The sequence below is a fragment of the Nesoenas mayeri genome (genome assembly GCF_963082525.1).
Source record: "Nesoenas mayeri genome assembly, chromosome: 20".
Lineage (NCBI taxonomy): Eukaryota > Metazoa > Chordata > Aves > Columbiformes > Columbidae > Nesoenas > Nesoenas mayeri.
This window is the reverse complement of record NC_137569.1, coordinates 3,301,895-3,320,515: the sequence shown is the minus strand read 5'-3', so window position 1 is coordinate 3,320,515 and position 18,621 is coordinate 3,301,895. Positions and strand designations below refer to the sequence as shown.

General features: G+C 50.9%; 2 protein-coding genes across 2 annotated transcripts in view; both read left to right on the top strand.

The window, feature by feature from the left end:
• Positions 1-346: 346 nt before the first annotated feature.
• Positions 347-6,547, top strand: NLE1 (notchless homolog 1; the record flags this gene model as incomplete). Its single annotated transcript, XM_080356829.1, has 11 exons — positions 347-487; positions 561-778; positions 870-949; positions 1,223-1,299; positions 2,521-2,618; positions 3,775-3,967; positions 4,388-4,523; positions 5,195-5,241; positions 5,394-5,596; positions 6,218-6,377; positions 6,473-6,547. 11 exons carry the CDS (start codon positions 347-349, stop codon positions 6,545-6,547), a joined length of 1,428 nt encoding a protein of 475 aa, XP_080212955.1.
• Positions 6,548-13,904: 7,357 nt separating this feature from the next.
• Positions 13,905-18,621, top strand: part of ULK2 (unc-51 like autophagy activating kinase 2) — a gene marked incomplete at both ends in the record, with an annotated part of 34,497 nt that continues 29,780 nt past the window's right edge. Inside the window, 3 exons of the mRNA XM_080356953.1 lie at positions 13,905-13,997; positions 15,287-15,379; positions 16,420-16,461. Of these exons, the coding sequence (XP_080213079.1) occupies positions 13,905-13,997; positions 15,287-15,379; positions 16,420-16,461 (228 nt within the window). The remainder of the gene's footprint in view (positions 13,998-15,286; positions 15,380-16,419; positions 16,462-18,621) is intronic.

Genomic DNA, 18,621 nt, shown 5'->3' with positions numbered 1-18,621 from the left:
GGGCAGCAGCGCCGCGTCCGGGGCCGCCCGCCGGGAGGCGCCGCTTCCGGCGCACGTGGGGCGCGCGGACACATGGCCGCGGTGAGCGGGACCGGGATCGGGACACCGGGGGGGTGCTGGGGAACCTCCTGACCCCCGGGTTCCCCGGCGGGGCTCCCCTGGGTGCTGGGCTCCTCCTGCGCCCCGGTCCCTTTAGGGTGTTTCTCCCCTCCACAGAGTCCACGCCGCGTTCCCCCGTAGCGGCTCCTTCTCCCCCCACGCGGGTACCGTTTCCCGAGTGGGGTTCTGTGGGTTATCCCCGCTCCCCGCGGGGACTCCCGGTGCTGAGCCCGCTGTCCCGCAGAGCATGTCGCCGGACGAGGACGTGCAGCGGCTCCTGATCCAGTTCCGGGACGAGGCGGGGGAGTCCCTGGGCTCCCCCTTCGACGTGCCGGTCACCATCACCCCGGACAAGCTGCAGCTGGTCTGCAACGCGCTCCTGCAGAAGGTGAGACCCCCCGGCACCCCCGGAGCCCAGCCCGGGCTGCCCCTCGCTATGGCACCCACCCTCTGTCCCGCAGGATGAACCGGTGCCTCTCGCCTTCTTCGTCCACGATGCCGAGATCGTGGTGTCGCTGGAGAAGACCCTGGCGGGGCAGAGCGTGGAGACGGAGAAGGTCCTGGACATCATCTACCAGCCGCAGGCGGTGTTCAGGGTGCGGGCCGTGACCCGCTGCACCAGCTCCCTGGAGGGACACACCGAGGCCGTCATCTCGGTGGCCTTCAGCCCCACGGGAAAGTACGAGGGTCCGGCTGCGGGTGGGGGGCTCGGAGTGAGGCGGCAGCCGCTGGGGACATCGCGCTGAGCTGGGTGATTCCTCCCCTCCCAGGTACCTGGCGAGCGGGTCCGGAGACACCACCGTGCGCTTCTGGGACCTCAGCACGGAGACACCGCAGTTCACGGCCAAAGGTGAGTGTGGGGTATCCTGGGAGGGCAAATCCTGATCCCCCTCCCTCATAGACCCCCTGCCTGTTCATGGGGACAGGGCAGAGCCTGGATGCTGCCTGAGCCGCACAGCAACCGCGGCTCAGGAGGAGAGTGGCTCTATTTGACTAACAAAGAGGAGGAACACGGAGCGTTCCCCCCACCTCCGGTCCTGCCTCAGGGTGGCTGCAACGCCAGGACACTGGGGACAGACAGTCACAGGTCTCCACTCACTCCCGCTCGCGCTCTCTCCGCCAGGTCACCGGCACTGGGTGCTCAGCATTGCCTGGTCGCCCGATGGCAAGAAGCTGGCCTCGGGCTGCAAGAACAGCCAGGTACGGCTTGGCAAAATCTTTCTTTCTCTGGGGCATGAGGGGTGTATCCAGTTGTTCTGAGCGGTGTCCTGTGCCCCGGAGGAGCTGTGCACATGGATGTGTTGCAGCAGTCTCTGAACTCTGCCAGGCAGGGCTCTGGCTTTGTCACCTTTGTTGACCTCGCGCCGCTGAGCCCTGATATCTTGTGGCAGATGCGTTTCCCTCCGTGCAGGAAAGAGTCCGGGTTTTGGACGTGGTCCTTGGCAGACGGCTCCGTCACGAGGGAGCTGTCTGGAGCGAGAGGGGGTATCGCCCAGCCAAGCCAGGGCTGCGGTTTGCGTGACCCAGACGTGCAGCGGCAGCCTGTTTGCAGAGCTCCCGCTCAGACACGGCCAAATTCCCTCTTACAGGAGCGTAAAGGGGACCCTGCCCCAGCTCTGGGGCAAAATCTGTGAGATTAAGGTGTGCACAGAAATGCCTGGGGAAGCGGGAGCGCTTGTGGGCAATTCAAAGTGAGTCAGCGCCTTGCTGAGCCACAGACGGGCACACGCTCGCTCTGGCTTTTGAACAGTTTGGGGGCAACACGAGCGGCCCCGGAGCTGCCGAGCACTGCGGTCCCACTCGGTTTCTGAGCAGCCGCTCCAGCCGGCCGCTGCGATCCCAACCCCAAGGAAACGGGCCAGGCCGGGGTGGTTCTGCCCCAGTTTGGTGCTGTTCTGGCTTAAATCTAACCCAGGGAGCCGCTTGTCCTCCGTTTCCCTATTTCTCCCGGGTTCTTAAGGAGGAGATGACTAATGACTTGGCTCTTGGGATGAACATTTATGTAGAGAGAGAAAAAACAAGAGAAAACCAGCATGTGTCCCACCCACAGAATCCAATAATAAGTAGCATTTAGCGCACTCTGGTTTTCGTAGCACTCTGCAAACATTCACTAACGCTCTGGCACGGAGCATCAAAGGCTCAGGCTGGCTTTTTGGGGACCTGGATTGGTTTAGAGTTGAAGCAGATAATGTAGCACCAGCGTTTTAGGCAGAGAGGAGGGCGATCAGGTCTCATGGCTTTGAGATGTCAGCTGATTGCTGCCGGGATCTGGAAAAGCATCTGCCCCCCTCCCTCCCCGCTCCTTGCCAATGTAAATGCAGCCCCAAGGACACTTATGCTTTCTAAATGGAGCCCGCGCATCCCTGGGGTTCACATGATGCGTGTGGCCTGACGTGACCCTCTTGCTTCTCTCCTGGACAGATATTTCTCTGGGACCCGGCCACCGGCAATCAGATTGGCCGGGTGCTCGCTGGCCACTCCAAATGGATCACGTATCTGTGCTGGGAGCCGCTCCACATGTAAGTGAAGGGGGCAGCCCAGACCTTCCCCGCGCTTGTGCAGAAAAGAGCAGCCTGACCTGGAGGGCACAGCTCCCATTGCGGGGTGCGGGTGGGACAGCAACTCCCAAAATGGGCTGGGAAAAAGGCACCCAGCTCGGAGGCAGCTGCTGCCCATGGTCCCCATGGGGAAGTCACTGCCTGGCTGTGCTGCTTTTCCGCTGTATAAAAGATGTACCTGCCTATAGAAAATAATGATTTCATGGTGCTGGACAAAGATTTGAGATGCTCCTCCCCAGCGTGCTGAGCCGGGAGTAGCAAAACTGCTCACGTGTGCCCCCCGGCATCCTGGTTGCCTCTGTCATCCTGTTTATTTATTGCGAGGGCTGATTAACGGTGCAATCCCCTTATCCCTTCGATCAGCTCAAGCTCTGCCTGGGAGGGGTGGGTGGGGGAGGTCAGTTGTAGCCAATAATCCAAGACATTATAGAAATAAATAAATAACCGAAAGAAATGCCCCTGCAGAGCAGAGCCCTGCAAATTGAGTTTGCCAGTAGGAAACTCCAGCTGTTTGCAAGCAATTAACTGAATTAGCAAAAACTGATTGTAAAGGAGGATGAGGAAATGGAGAGGAGCGGGTGACCCTCCCAAGGCTCCACTTGTCTGTCTCCAGCCAGCTGCTCTCCCTGCTCGGCTCCTGTGTGACAGGAGGGGCTGAGCTCTTCCTCACTGCGGCCGGTGCCAGGGACAGCTTTCTTTGATGTTAAAACCACGCTGAGTGATGGAGATGTTGTTAAAAGGACAGAGGGCTGTGTCTCCCCAGCCCAGGCCCAGGGAAGGTGCCAGTTGTGGTCCCCTCAGTAGCCAGTGGGTTGGAGCTGTGGAAACAAGGTCATTGCCAAGGGCTCGGGTTCCAGGTTTAGTGTGGATTGATGCCTCCAGCATGCAACCCCGAGCTGGCTTGGAGGGAAGTTCTGTCTGCTTCTCCCCGGCCTTGTGGCATCCTGTTCTCTGTAGGTCAGCGCTCTGTTTCTCCCCGGCCTCTCTATGATCTTCGGCCAAAAGAGAAAGTTGTTTTTTATTGACTTCTGGGGCCTCAAATCCTCGGGGGCTGATGGGAAGAGCTTGGTGGAGCAGCTGTGCGCGCTGTGCAAATGGATTTGAGCTTTTTGTGCAGAAACCCAGAGTGCCGCTACCTGGCGAGCGCCTCCAAGGACGGCAGCATCCGCATCTGGGACACGCTGATGGGCCGGTGTGACAAAATCCTCACGAGCCACACGCAGTCGGTGACGTGTGTGAAGTGGGGGGGTGACGGCTTGATCTACTCCTCCTCCCAGGACAGGACCATCAAAGTCTGGAGGAGCCAGGACGTAAGTGCGGCGGGAAGCCCCGGGGCTGCTGCGAAGGGCGCTGGACACACTGTGTTGTAGCTTTGTCTGCTCCTCCTGGCACAGATTGTGCCCTCGAAGATGGACGTGCTGTGTCCTCTTGACCTGGCAGAGCCTGTTGCTTAGCGCTGTTTGGAAGGGTTAGCTCTTCTGCAGTGCTTTTATCCCTAAAAGCTTAAAATGGGGTTAAAAGCTGAAAACGCCCCTGGAACGACCTGTTCTGGGGAGTTCCCTGCAAGGCCCTGCAGGAAACTGGTCTCTGAAGCTCAGCAGCGTCGTTTCTTCCCTGCTAAGCCTTGCTGCAGGGTTTGGGAGGTTCAGGGCTGGTCCCTGCGATGGGTCTGGGTGTCCCGCACAGTCTGTCCTCCCCATCCCTGTCTAAGCGAGTGGTTTTGCTTCCAGGGCGTCCTCTGCCGCACCCTGCAGGGCCACGCTCACTGGGTGAACACCATGGCCCTGAGCACCGACTACGTCCTCCGCACCGGTGCCTTCGAACCTGCCGAGGCCACCATCAACCCGCAGGATCTGAGCGGCTCCTGTGAGTGCAGCACCCGTGTTGTGGGCCGGGGGAGGAGGGCGAGGAGACCTGATGTCTCTTCTTAATGCTGCCGTGAGCCAAAACGATCCTGAGAGCTGGGAGCAGGTCCTGTGCTCGTGTCGGTTGAGCTGGCAGCCATGCGTAGGGTTGACCACCCTGTTTTCAAGGGCTTTTCCTCCCTGTGACAGAGAGAAAACGGGTGAGCAGTCACAAACACATCTGCTTGGCCCACAGAGCCAGGGTTGGAATGGGCATCACAGGGTTATAAAGTTTCCTTTGACCTAATCTTTTCTCTTCTCTCTTCTCTCTCTTCTCTCTCTTCTCTCTCTTCTCTCTTTTCTCTCTTCTCTCTTCTCTCTTCTCTCTTCTCTCTTCTCTCTTCTCTCTTCTCCTCTCTTCTCTTCTCTTCTCTTCTCTTCTCTTCTCTTCTTGTCTTTTCTTGTCTTCTTCTCTTTTCTTCTCCTTCTTCTCCTCTCCTTCTCCTCTCCTTCTCCTCTCCTTCTCCTCTCCTTCTTCTCTCCTTCTTCTCTCCTTCTTCTCTCCTTCTCTCCTTCTCTCCTTCTCTCCTTCTTCTCTCCTTCTCTCTTTCTTCTCTCCTTCTTTCTTCTCTCCTTCTTTCTTCTCTCCTTCTCCTTCTCCTTCTTCTCCTCTCCCCTCTTTCCCTCTCTCAGTGGCAGAACTGAAGGACAAGGCACAGCAGAGGTATGACCAAGTCAGGGTAAGTCCCTTTTGTCCCTCCGTGGTTTCTAACACAGTTACTGCTGGAAGCAGTAAATGCGCACAGTTGGCCATTGACCCCTATGTTGATGTGCTTCCAAGCTCTCCACACTTGGCTTGTGCAAGACTTGGGCTCTTTCATCCCTTTTTCAGGGCCAGGAACCAGAAAGGCTTGTCTCGGGATCAGATGATTTCACGCTGTTTCTTTGGAGGCCAGCAGAAGACAAGAAGCCACTAGAGAGAATGACGGGCCACCAAGCATTAATTAACCAAGTCCTCTTCTCGCCAGACACCCGGATAATCGCCAGCGCTTCCTTTGACAAGTCCATAAAGCTCTGGGATGGCAGGACAGGGAAGTGAGTTGGTTTGTTCGGTTACAAGGTGGTGCTCGTGTGGGGTCTGCAGGTAATGCAGAGGTTATGCAGAGATGGGCCCTGAAGTCATTGTCAGCAGCTCCCCAGTGTGTCCAGCACCTCTGTAGCCTGAACTCATGCAAATTCTGGGGCGTTCCTGCCCTTGGGAAGTCCCTTGTCGGCTCTTCTTGTGTGACGGGGTCTGGAGTGCTGGCGAGCTCGCTGGGGCAGCAGTCCTGCCCTTGTTCTGCCTTCTACTGATGAGCTTGGGTTCCACGTTAGTAATTTTAAAGGTCCTTCAAAATGCAGTTTGCTCAGCTAGAGAGGGGAAGGACACATCTGCACAGCAGGGCTGTCGTGTTGCCTGCGGGATGAGGGTTCTTGGCAGAGGAGCTGGGGTCTAGCCGTCCTCTAGAAGACTCTGAGCCCATCTGGGAGGGTTTATAGACTGAGCCGCCTATGGATGCTATAGCAGTTGAGTGCCTTGTGTGTGCTGGCTTGGGGTTTGCTGGGCATCTCGTGACATTGGCTGGGGAAGAAACATGAAGACTGGGAAGAAGACGGGTTCGGAACAAACTCAGCTGCCTGCTCTTCTAACAGCTGCTTCACGTCTCCTTCACCCAGGTACGTGACATCGCTGAGGGGACACGTCTCGGCTGTGTATCAGATCGCCTGGTCAGCCGACAGCCGCTTGCTGGTGAGCGGCAGCAGTGACAGCACGCTGAAGGTCTGGGATGCCAAGACGAAGAAACTGGCCATCGATCTGCCCGGCCATGCAGACGAGGTGAGGTGGCTGGTGGAGCTGAGGCGTCTGGGAGAGGCAGGAATGACTCCTCCTGCCATGAAGGCAGAAATAACTGAGTCTTTCCCCAATACTAGGTGTACGCAACAGATTGGAGCCCCGACGGACAGCGGGTGGCAAGTGGAGGGAAGGATAAGTGTTTGCGGATGTAAGTAGCCTGTTGTCTGTCCATAGAGGATGTTGCAGCTACTCCGTGTGTCCTTCAGAGCTGCAGTGTCTTTGCAGAGACCTACATGGTTACGGCATGATCTTTCCTTGGAGAGAGCACAGCGCTGGGCCAGATTCCATCCCGGAGACCTGACCTCCCTCGAGGCAGGAGCTGCTGCTGTCCCCTGGGACATGACTAGAAAGCAGAGTCCCTCCAGCTGGGTAGTCAGGGGTGAAATTTGACTCAGATATTTTGGCTCCTGGAGAGGGGAAGGAGCAGTTGCACCAGTCGGTCAGACCCGTTCTCACCTTCCCCCATCTCCCAGTTATGCAGACAGACAAATTCCCTTGAGATGGTTGTCGCTTGTCCTTGGCTGATGAAGGAACCCGGTCCCCAGGCCCCCGCTGTGCTGCTCTCGTACGGTACCACGTGGCATCGCTGGGGCTGGACCACAGCAGCTCTTTCTGTTTGCAGATGGCGCCGATAGGAGCAGCGACACGAAGCTGCTGGTCCCGTCCGAAGCCGCCTGTCCTCATCACAACCTGCCCGGGAGATCTGCGGGGTGATGGACAACGGAGGCCGATCGGAGCACAACGCCCTGCTCCTGTTGGCTGCTCTCTCTCATGGACTCTTTCCTTATATTTATTTAAGGAAATTTTAATTCTAGTTCTTATTAAGAGCTGTGCTTTGCAGGATGGTTTCCTCTGAACATTACAGGAGGGTTATCTCATCTGCCTCCATCTCAGCTGGCTTTTTTATTGAGATTTCAGCCTCATGGCAGCCTGCTGCCTTGAAAGGGGCAACTGAAGGGTGGGGACAGCTCCTGCCCCTTCTTGCTGACAAAGAATCTGCAGAGAAGAGGCTTTTAGTGGTAACAGAAAGGGATGTCCTTATGTGACCTTCAGAGAGGGAGAGAGGAAGGGCACATGACTACACTGCAGGGTTGTGCTCGGCTATGTGACTGGGACAAAGATCTGCTGAGAATAACTTCTCGTTCTTCCAGTGAGGTTTTGCCTTTCCCCTCAACCCGTTTCCCTGTGGGCTGTGCTGAGTGTTACCTGTTAGTGTTACCTGTTAGTGCTTCTCTGCATCCACAGCAGGTCACTCATTCGCTCATCCATTCGGGGTGCAACAGGCATGGACTTCAAACAGCTGGTAGAGCTGTGCTGAGTTTTCAGATCTCAATGGCTCTTGGAAATAGGGGAATGAAGCACTAGTGCCTCTGAACAGGGGAGGGAGTGCCTGTTTCTCATCCGCTGCTGGCTCGGGAGGGAGGAAGGGGGAAGGAGAAAAAGGGAGCAGGCATTTTAGGTGGTGTTTGTCCCTTGCCCTGGATACGTGCTGACAGCAGGGCTGGGACGGTCACACTACATGGCAAAACTTCCATTGCGCAGAGTTGGCTCCTTCTGGAATTTCTCAAATGCATTTACTTGCCCAGTGGGTGAGAGGGATTCAGTCTGTTATATGTTTGTGCACTTGGGTATGAGCCTTTTTGTAAGGCAGTTCAGGCCTTCAGCAATCATGAGGCAAACAGTGTTTATTTCCAGGATGGTTGGAAAACAGTGAAAATGAAGATGAATAAGACACAGGAATTATATTCTCACATTTAGTTGCAGCAATCCAGCATGAAGGCCAAAATATTCTCTGTAACCCTCATATTGCAGTTTCTACTCCATGATTACTACAACTCAGAATAGGAGTTTGGGTATCAGATGCTTCCCAGCTACAGAAGGTGTATTTTAGGACTTAATTCCTGCTGGCAGGATTGCTTTGGAGAATTACGAAGGGATGGCACAGTAATGGCCATTTGCTTGTCTGCAAGTGTTCAGGTGAGCAAGAGACTGGAACAAAGGGTTAAATCTTTAATGTGACTGAGAAGAAATTGTGGTTCCTGGTGTTGGTGTCTCTGCCAGCCAGCTCAGCAGGCTCCATCTTCATGGGATGTGTTGGGAAGAGCTCAATATCGTGTACCTGCGCTTTCACCCATGTGCTTCCTCCAGCTGATTCTTGCTGACAGTCAAGGCCACGTTGCATCCATCTGCATAAACAAAACCTTTAGTAATTTGCTAAGGCAAATGTTGTGGGACAGGGTGGTTTAAAACCATAGCTGACAATTCTGCCTCCCCAGGCTGCCGTGTCCTTGGGAAGGAGAGGAGCACACGTGCAGCTCCGGATCTCTGGTAATGGCTGAGAAGTCTCCCTGTTTCACGAGGTTTTTGGGGTTGCCTGTGCTAAAGGACACAAACCATATGCAGGAGTTGAGCTCTGAAGCTGCGTTTGAGTTGCTGAAAGCAGCGGTTCCTGCAGCTCCTGGTAACTGTGGCTCTTTCCGAGGGAAGCAGCATCGCTCCCTGCTTCCTCTCCCAAAGCGCTGCCTGGGGTCACTGCGCCCTGTTAATCCACGGTGTGTTTTGTGTTAGAAGTGGGGATGTATCAGGTCTGGGGGAAGCGATCCTGCCTGCGGGGACTGGCTGGGACATGTGCATGTGTCTGTGCTCCTCAAGACCATTTCCTTGCCCACCGATTTCCGAACCAGCGCTGTTACCACGCTCCTGCCATCCCTTCCGACCCTGCCTGTGTAACATTAAGCACCAAGCAGAGCCTGATTAACCCCCACCTTCCTAACGCAGGAGCAGAAAACTTCCAAAGCAAAGCATGACCGTTTGAAGAAAGAGAAGGCCTTGCGAGTAAGTTTACACCAAAATAAGCCATCTCAGCCTTAATCTTTCTGTGACCTGATCGTGGGCAGATTTTGAACCGTGCTGTGTGATGGGTTTGCACGTAGACCAAATCGTATTTTCCCTATCTAAGCAGCTGCTACTATTTTTATCCTTCCTACGGTACCAGCCTGCGTGCATACCAAGCGCTGGCCCCATTCCAGCCCGATTCCCAAGCAATCCCGTAACTCTCCTCCCAGTTTGATTCGAATGCGGCGTTTCCCAGCCTGGCTCTGCAGCCAGGGAGCAGCTCCTGCCCTTCTCTTCGGGGCTGGATCCTTTTCGGCAGGAGGCGAAGCGAGCGTGTGACCTCCCTTGCTCTCCTGGTGGTGGTGACGTGAGCTTTAATTAGCCAATTTTTAGAACTGCGGTTGCAGATTTGGGCTGATGGTGTTAGTAGCGGGGAAGACGTTGCCTTTTGTTAAAGGACAGGTCTAGAAGGCAGGCCGGAGCTTGCTGATGATTGCTTTTCTGGGAAGCACATCGCTTGCAGGAAACCTGCTGAAACACCTGAACTTTCCCTGTACCGTGTGATGCGAATATCAGTGTTGCTGCTGTGTTTCAATGCAGTTTCACCCAAATTCCTGGTTGAACACACCGCACAGGTGTGTCTACCACAAGGGCATTATTTCTCACTGGTAATATAAGAATAATTTTAAGCCTATCTGGAAGCTGTCCCGCGGAGCCCTCTTGACACTTTCTCCTTTAAAAGCTGTGATGGCTCAGCTGATGCAACCATCAATTTTGTTACAAATCCCCAATGGGAGGACAGTGAGGATAAGGACTGGGAAGTGTGCCAGTCCTCTGAGAATGGTTTACCTGGCTCATAAATTCTTGGGTATGATGGAGGAAGGGGAGAAGAAAATGGTCAGATCACCTAGAGTGAAGAGAGCTGTGCGGTAGCACTCAGGTGAGCGGGACGGTGCCAAACTCCAGCCTTTTGGGTAGATTTAGACCTAGTTCAGGCCTTAGCATCCTTCTGAAAATGATTTTCAGGGCTGTGTGTTCTGCTTACTCGCGCAGGATCGCTGGGCAAGCAGCGTATGTGTTGTGCATATGGGTCCTTGGAGCCACATGCTCATGTTCTGGTCAACTCAACTGGCCTCTTGATTATTTTCCCCAGGTCAGTAATTTAACTTCTGTGTGCATGTTTGTAGCCTGGGGAGAGATATAAGAAATAAACTTTTGGTAAACAGGAAGAAAATAATCTTCATTCATTGTTTTGTGTGGACGTGAGGAAAAGCAGTCTTCTTTCTGCCTTTCTTTGGGTCAGCCCAGGCACTGTTCAGGTGATGCTTCTATCTCAGAAAGGCTGAATTTCAGCGATATGTTGAGAAAAGGCTTCCTGTGAAGACCATTAGCGCTTTTGAGGATGAAAGGTGTGGTGGAAACTCAGAACAGTGTTGTCTGTGTTCTGGGGAGCCGCTACCAGATGAAAGTGTACTTCTGTACACCTGAAGGTGCTAATTCCTTCGCAGATCTGTTGTGCTTGTGATCATGAGTCCCAACTCACATCTGAGGGACTAATTTGACTGAACCAACGTAGTGCAGCTGGGACAGAGCCACGAATCCACCTCCAGTGCTGTTACTCTGTGTTTTCTCCGCCCTGGCCCTGTGGTCCTTGCTGAGCTGTAGGTTGGTGGTCTCAGTCAGTGGGCTGCAGCTCTTGCACAGTACAATGTTAAAAATCAACAAACTCGGTGCTTTCACCCTGTGCTTTTGGAGGGTCACCGTGCTGGGTCAGGCACGGTGCTGGTGCCCGCTGGCCGGCCGTGCTTTTTGAGCATGCTGAGTGTTTTATTGCCCTGCCTCAGGGTTTGTCAGTGCATCCCTGCGAGTGCTGCAGTGCTGGTGCTAAATGTGTGTATTCCTCGAATATCTGTGTGTTGGTCGGGCGAGGGAGGAGGAGCACAAGCCCCGCAGGTTTATCCTGCATCGTTCTCCCAGTATCTCCAGTAACAAGGCTCCCTTTGGGGAAGGCGGGCAAATACAGTCTTGCACTTCTTTCTGCAGCAAAAGTGAAGGTGCTGTTCATAACCAGGTTTATTGTAGCCCTCCAGTGCTGGAAATACCGACAATTAAAAACCTTCCCAGAGATGAATCAAGGACCCAGCTCAAACGAGCGTCTCGCATGCAAATCCCGCGGCCCTTCACCAGGCGGTTTTTCAGACTTCATCCCTTCAGATCCCGTTCAAATCCCAGCGCGACAGCAACATATTTAGTTATTCTGGTCAATCCTCCCCGCCGCTGCTGCCTGTTTTGTCCTTGCTGTGCTGAGACAAACCTGCTCGAGGGCTCCAGCCCCGTTATGGGGACAAAAGGACATCAGATGTGTCTCGACTGAAGCAAAATGTGTCTCATTTTTGAAGTGTAACGCAGAATGGGTGGCTTAGAAATTCTTGAAGTGGCTTTCTCTGTCCAAAAGGCATCTTGCTGGATTTTGGGGGTTTTAGCTTGCTTAAAATGCAGCTTGCGACATTGACTTTGGGGTGAGGATACATGCTGATGCTCAGAGGATTAATACTGAATGTGGGAATTGGTGGATGACAATGAACAGCCAATTCTCAGGGAAATTATTTTCTGAATCAGAATATTTAACACATTGAGACTTGTGGGCTTTTTTCTGTTTTTAAATGGGCACTGTGAACGCACACTAGAAAGTGTCTGTGTTACTACCAATACATTAATTTATGATTAACTCGGAATATTTTTACATATCATTTATTCCTTCCACGGGGCTGTTCTGATCTGCAGAAATTACTCTGTCAGCTTTGCTTTCTCTGTTTTGTTTGCTAGGTTAGTGCTATGGATGGATTTTGGATGGGAGCTCAGAACTTCAGAAAATAAAGGGAGGATTTGGTCCTGAGGGAGTTTAAAGCCCTTCGGTTCTCTTTGACACAAAATAGATGTCTTAGGATTCTTCTGATGCCTCCATATAATGTCTAGAGCTTACAACAGCTTTATAAAGCTGTTGATATTCGCTTAAGTGTCTCCTGATGAATATGGAGGTTTTGAAACAGCAGGCAGCTCCAGTAGTGCTTGGTTTTGAGTGCCAGAAAGCAAAGGGACATAAGTGAAGAACAGGGAGAAGACTCTGTGTGACTCTGCTCAGTCTGTATTTTGATCTAATGGTGCTGGGGAACCTGAGACAGCTTGTGCAGGTGAAACTGGGATGGGGACGTGGTGTGATAGAGAATGCAAACAGAGAGGAAGGGCAAGGGAGCAGTGGGGAATAGAAAGCAAAGGCAAGGAGTGTCATTATGTAGATCTGGAGGTGAAGGTCAAAGGCTCCATGTGACTGGTGTGTGGTGGCTGGTGGTTTGTTTTTTAGTGTTTGTATGTTGCTTTCAGCAGCCCCAGGCTGATCTAAAGGCGCTGGGGGGCAGAGGCTGTAAATTAAAGAGGTTGTTCTCATAGAGAGACTGAGCAACTTGAAGTGTCTTTGGCTTACAGCATCTAGCGGGCTTGTTCCTCCATTGTGTCTCCATTGATTTAAGTTCTTGTATTGGGTCTGATGTAGCATCTTGCTCCCTAACGGTGAGCACTGTTGCTGCCCCGGTCCTCGCTGGAGCCCCCGGCCCTTCCCACTCTCCTCAGCTTCGTCCTTGCTGCCAGGTGGGCTTGAGGTGGCCGAGAAAACAGCTAAAGCAAAATAGAACAAGCATTAAGTGCGATAGCCAGGCGTGGTGGGGCTGAACTGGAGTTTGGCCTCTCTGCTTGGGTGCTGGGCTGAAGACAGGGAGTTACGGGGGTCCCCTGGGCCTTGGGTCACTGACCGACCCCAGCAGCCGTGGTGGGGTGTAGGGGACCGGAGGGGCAGCGGGGCCGGGCTGGCCGCACTCCTGGGGGGATAGCGACGACAGAACGGCGTCTGGCACTCCCGCCGGGTGAACCGGGGTGAGGCACTCTTTGACCGCCGGCGGAAGCAGCCGAGCGCTGGGGCCTGCGCGATGCGGCCTATAAAGTGCGTAGGGCGGCGCGGAGGTCTGGGCAGTCGGAGCCGGGGCTGGCGGGGAGCGGATCGGCTGGGGGAGGCTGGAGGAGCAGAGGGAGCCTCAAGAGGCGGTGGCGGCCTGAGAGACCCCCCCCGCCCTGTCCGCAACCTCCCTCCTTACTCTTCTTTTGCGGGGGGTGCGGCGGCGACAGCGGCAGCCACCCCCGGAGCTGCGGGCCGCACCTCCCCCCGCCTTGCTGGATGCTCCGGGGCTCGGTCCCTGAGAGGGGCCGCGGCGCCGGCAGCCCCCGCTGTGGCGGAGCCATGGGGGCGGGCAGCGGCAGGGCGCGGAGCTCCCTTCGCCGCTGAGCAGGCCCCTCGTCCCGGCGCCTGTGCCGCGCTGTGCCCTCACACCCGGCCCCTGAGAGCCTTCCCCCCGTCTCCCCTTCCCCGCCTTGCCCTCCACATGCCAGACGGAGCCCCTCGCCTCGGAGACGCCCTGCAGCAGCCCCGCCGGGCCGGGGGTCTGCGGCTGCCCCCGCGGGATGATCGGAGCTGCCCCCGCCGCCGGGGGCAGCCAGCACAGGGGCAGGATCCCGCCCCGCCGCCCGCTGCCGTGAGGCGGCTGTAGCTGCCTGGGCTGGAGGAAGAGCCCCTTTGTTTTCCCTCCCGCCTTCTTTGCTTCCTGGGGCTTCATGCCCCCCTGAGGGATGATGGAGGTGGTGGGGGACTTTGAGTACAGCAAGAAGGACCTGATAGGACACGGAGCCTTTGCTGTGGTCTTCAAAGGTCGCCACCGCAAGGTAAACAGCGCTGGGCTTCGCCCGCAGCCGGGCTGGTTACACAAGCCCTGCCCGGCCGGGGCCGCTCCCGGTGGGTGACAGCTGGGGGGGGGGTGTCCTTTGGGGGAGTTTGGTCGTTATTTGGGTGTTTGGGGAGGAAAAATAAAGGCAGGACGGGAAGGTGTGCGGTGGGCTGAGGTACCGGGCGGGGGAACTGGGGCCTGCGGCTGCTGCGGAGCTCCGCAGCTCCCTCCATAAACCATTTTATTTTATTTTATTTTATTTTATTTTATTTTATTTTATTTTATTTTATTTTATTTTATTTTATTTTATTTTATTTTATTATTAATCCCCCTCCCCTATAAAACCAGCAACCCCTCTGCGTTCCCACCTCTCCTCTCTGCTGTTTGGTAGCTCCCTGACATAACGGCGAGGGGAGAGTTGCAGCTGTAGGGGAGGCTGAGCCCTTTGTTTGTCAGGAGGGTCATGTTTATCTCGCTGTTTGACGAGGGATCTAATGGAAAATTGTCTCCTTTGGGATTGGCTGAAGATTTCTTAAATTCGGAGATGTCTGGTTTCCTGGCGTGGCTTACTAATCGCCCGCAATATTCATAGTTACATTATGGTTTCTTGATGCTGTGGGAGTTTATTCTGGTGTTGGTGCCTAAAGTCCTATGCTTTCCAGAAAAAAAACCACTTCAGATTTACCATCTTGGAGCGCTAGGGTAGTATTCACAACTTGGAGAGGCACAGTGCAGTGATTTGGGGGTAAAAGAATAGGGAGAAAGGAGAACAAACTTTAAAGGCCAGTGGAGATGCTTCCACATTGAGAATAAATAAGTGATTTATTTTTAGATAATATATATAAATAGACAATATATAAGTTTACCTAAAAACACCCAGATATTTTATTGTGTAATTTTCAGCTACACAGAATAAGGCAGCTGTAAATGGGAAGTCCTTAAAGGAGAGTAAAAGTAACTTGATCACTGAGAGAGGACTAAAAAGCAGATACATAGCACCACTACCAAAAAATAAATGGAATATGATTACTTACCCCCTTTTTCTTTTTTTTTTAAATGCTTTTAAGTCCATGAAAATGCAGTGTAGCTGCAGCTGGATTTTAATAGCTGTCTGAGCTATTGTGGAATGAAATCGTTCTTGATGGTATCATGTGATGCAGTAATCACTGGTGGGTAGAGTAGGGGTGATCTCGCAAGGTTTTCTCCAGTGGTTTGCTAGCTAGCTGTTAGTAGATAAAGCTAGAAATATATAAAACTGACAATACTTTTTTGTTTGTTTCCTTCCAGAAAACTGACTGGGAAGTAGCCATAAAGAGCATTAACAAAAAGAACTTGTCGAAGTCACAAATCCTACTTGGAAAAGAAATAAAAATCTTAAAGGTATGTTAATTTGCAGTGATTTTTAAAGCTGCTTTAGTTGAACAGGAAAAGAGACTTTTGACCCGGTTCATTCCAGGTCATGGGTAGTATCACAGTAATGGCTGTTCTGCCTGTTGTGTCTTTGTTAGTTCCAGAAGAAATCCAGAACTAAAAAGACCAAGAAAAAAGGAGAAAAATACAGGTTTTTTTAGTGCTGGAAATGGTCTCAGAACAGGTTATGGGTGTGCTTTTGTAGCTAAAAGCGGAAAATTGTTGTAGAACCAGTCTCTGTGCTTTGCTTATTGCACATGTAGAAAACTTTGTCCTTCAGGATGGCTAATGTGACGCTTCCCTAGCAGCGCATAAACAAAAGTCATACCTGAGGGTAAAACATCAGTCTTTGATCTTTTCCTCATCTTCTTTGCTCACATGCCTTGAGAGTTGGAATTGTCATGCTGAATTTGATTCCTGAAGCAGCCTTCCCGCTTCTGAGTTGTTAATTGACTTAAAATTTGTAGTGTGACTCTAATGAAGGAAAGAAGACAGAGCATCATTTAGTTTTTCAATGTTATTTTACACAAATGTCGTCTTGAACGGTCTCTTGGTGTTCTTCGCTCTGAACTTCACATCTCATTTTACGTAGCTTTGCAGTAATAAATAGTGCTGCTTTCTTTCCATGTTTCCAAGCTTCTTGAGATATGTCAGTATTTTAAATACTAATATCTACATACTATATTCTAGTATATTTATTGTATACCAGAAATTGTAGTGCTGGGTTTATTACTGTGCTGCAAGTACTTAGCAAAGACAGATGCTTTTTTGAACAGTTAAAATTCACAGGACAACTCATGCAATTACTTTTATTTGATGTTATTTTTGCTCAAATTCGTGTTCCTGTAAATATTGTCTAAATAGCTGAGATTTCCCCCAAATTCCATCAGATAGTCTAAAAAAGATATTACCTTTCTTTGCAAAATTTGGTTCACTTTGATTGTCAGCTGGCATGTTAAAATAATAACAACAACAGGCTGTTTCCATAATATAAATATTTTGTTTTATAGGAACTTCAGCATGAGAACATTGTAGCTCTCTATGATGTCCAGGTAAAATATATTTTGATACCATTTTCTTCCTTAAAGTTTATGTATGAAAATACAGTTGGCCCTTTAATTGGAAAGTGGGTGTTTGCGGATAACGGCTGAATACACCTGAGGGAAAATGTACCAGTAGGAGTGTTCCCAGGATATACATTAGGCAGACTCAGGTTTTATTGTGTGTAGCGCTATGGGATATACTAACTTCTGCTGACTTTTGGTACAAAGCGATGGTATTCATGCAGTGACAGACTATGCATCAAAACTTCCTATTTGGATGTATAGATTCTCTTCCTTCTGGGTCTTGTCTTCAGAACGCTGCATTCTGAATTATTTTAGCTGCTCTGAGAGGGAAAGTATAATCTCTTATGCTTCTCAGAGACTGGGCTTTCCTGTGTATTGCTAAGTGGAAATGATCTCTCAGCATCCTAAATTTAGTACATTCAGACATCTTAAAAGAAACTGGAATTGTTGACTGAGGGCGTTGGTGTGTGAGTAAGCAGCTGAATTTCAGATTTATCATTTACAGTTGTTTACACGTGAAGATGACTTAGTAAGCTTTGCAGCTCAACCTGAGGGTAGTTGACTAGATATGTATTTTGATAATTTAACATGGTGTGTCTTCCAAGTCTTGGAGAGGCTCTTGCTTCTTTTGATTTATGCACAGATGATCCACAAAGGAAGAGAGGATAGAGCTGTACACTTGTCAATGATATTTTCTTTACTTAAAGGTTATTTAAAAGCATAAATTTTAATGTTTTCCTCTTATGCCACAAGAAAGAGTGTCCTTAGAGTGACAGGACTTCTTGAATGATCAGTCCTGTATTCACCTTTTGAGAAGGGAGTGTTCCTGCTTGTCACTGACTTGCATTTAAATAATATGAACAGTTAAAGCAAAGAGAAGGGAAAACCTGTGTCTCATACCTTGGATATATTTCAAATACATTCATGGCAAACATAAAGCTTGGCAGTATGATGCTACTTCTATGGAAGAAATTGCTTTGCAAAATGTGGTCTAAAGAATGTGACGCTTGCACAAATAAGCTTTTCCCTTTCTGCACAAGGTTGTGTTTGTGAAATATTATACATCATTAACTGGTATGATTACATTAATTTATAACCCAGCAAGAATGAACACTATGCAAGGCATTCACATGTCTAGTGGGCTGTCACACCTACTAATTTTCTTTAGCATGTCATGTTCTAGCATGTATTGCCCTTTTTGTTTACCATTGTATCAAGAACATAGCAGATAAGACTTGAGGATTTCAAGCAGTTTTTAAGTTAGAGAAGCTATATTTTTTCCGCAGTGCTAGAGCCAGTGGAGTCTGTGTCACAGTAGGAAGTTCCAAGTGAGACTGGAGGTTTATTTTTGTAGTTCTGTTGGTCTGAAGGTTTTCTTAGCCTTGGACAGTTTGAAATAAGAAGATGCTCGTATTTCAGATGCACTGTTTGTCAGACCGTTTAGCTGAATAATCCAAGAACTGGTTGTTTTACCGAGTTTTCACATAGAAAAGATGATGTGCAATGTGTGTGGCAATTTAATTGCAACAAATAATATTTTTACATCTCATAATACTAAATGAAATGCTTTGTACTAATGGCACTACTACTTGATTTCTGTAAGGTGGTTGCATGCAATGGTGACAAGTTTGATCTGCATTTAAGCATTTTACATGAGCAGAGCATAGGCCGTTGGTGGTTGTGCCATCTCAGAAGGCCGGGGAAATGTACACACCAGGTGTGGAGACCAGCAGTTCTAAGAGTGAAGGCATTTATGGAGATACTTCAATATGAACTCTCCATCTGTGAGAAACAAATGTTTTGCCATAGCAGGTCTACGAAAAATAAGAAGATGCAGCTCACATCTAAATGTGAAATTAATTTTTCATGAAGTCAAATGCTCAAAAAACACCCGAGAATATAATAGATGTGTAGTGAGGTATAACCTGCTGAGACGTTTTTTGCTTCTTGGGGAAGAGTTCTTTCTTTCAGGAATAAAAAGCTCTTGACTCTCTAAAATGGTGTGGGAATGCAGCTCTTTTCCCGTGGTGTTGCTATGGGATATCATTCATTCTGCAAAGAAGATGAGACAGTCTTGAATCATGTTAATTGAGGAACTGGAGCCCACTGTTTCTCACAAGCAAGAGGAGTCTAAAATAACCTCTT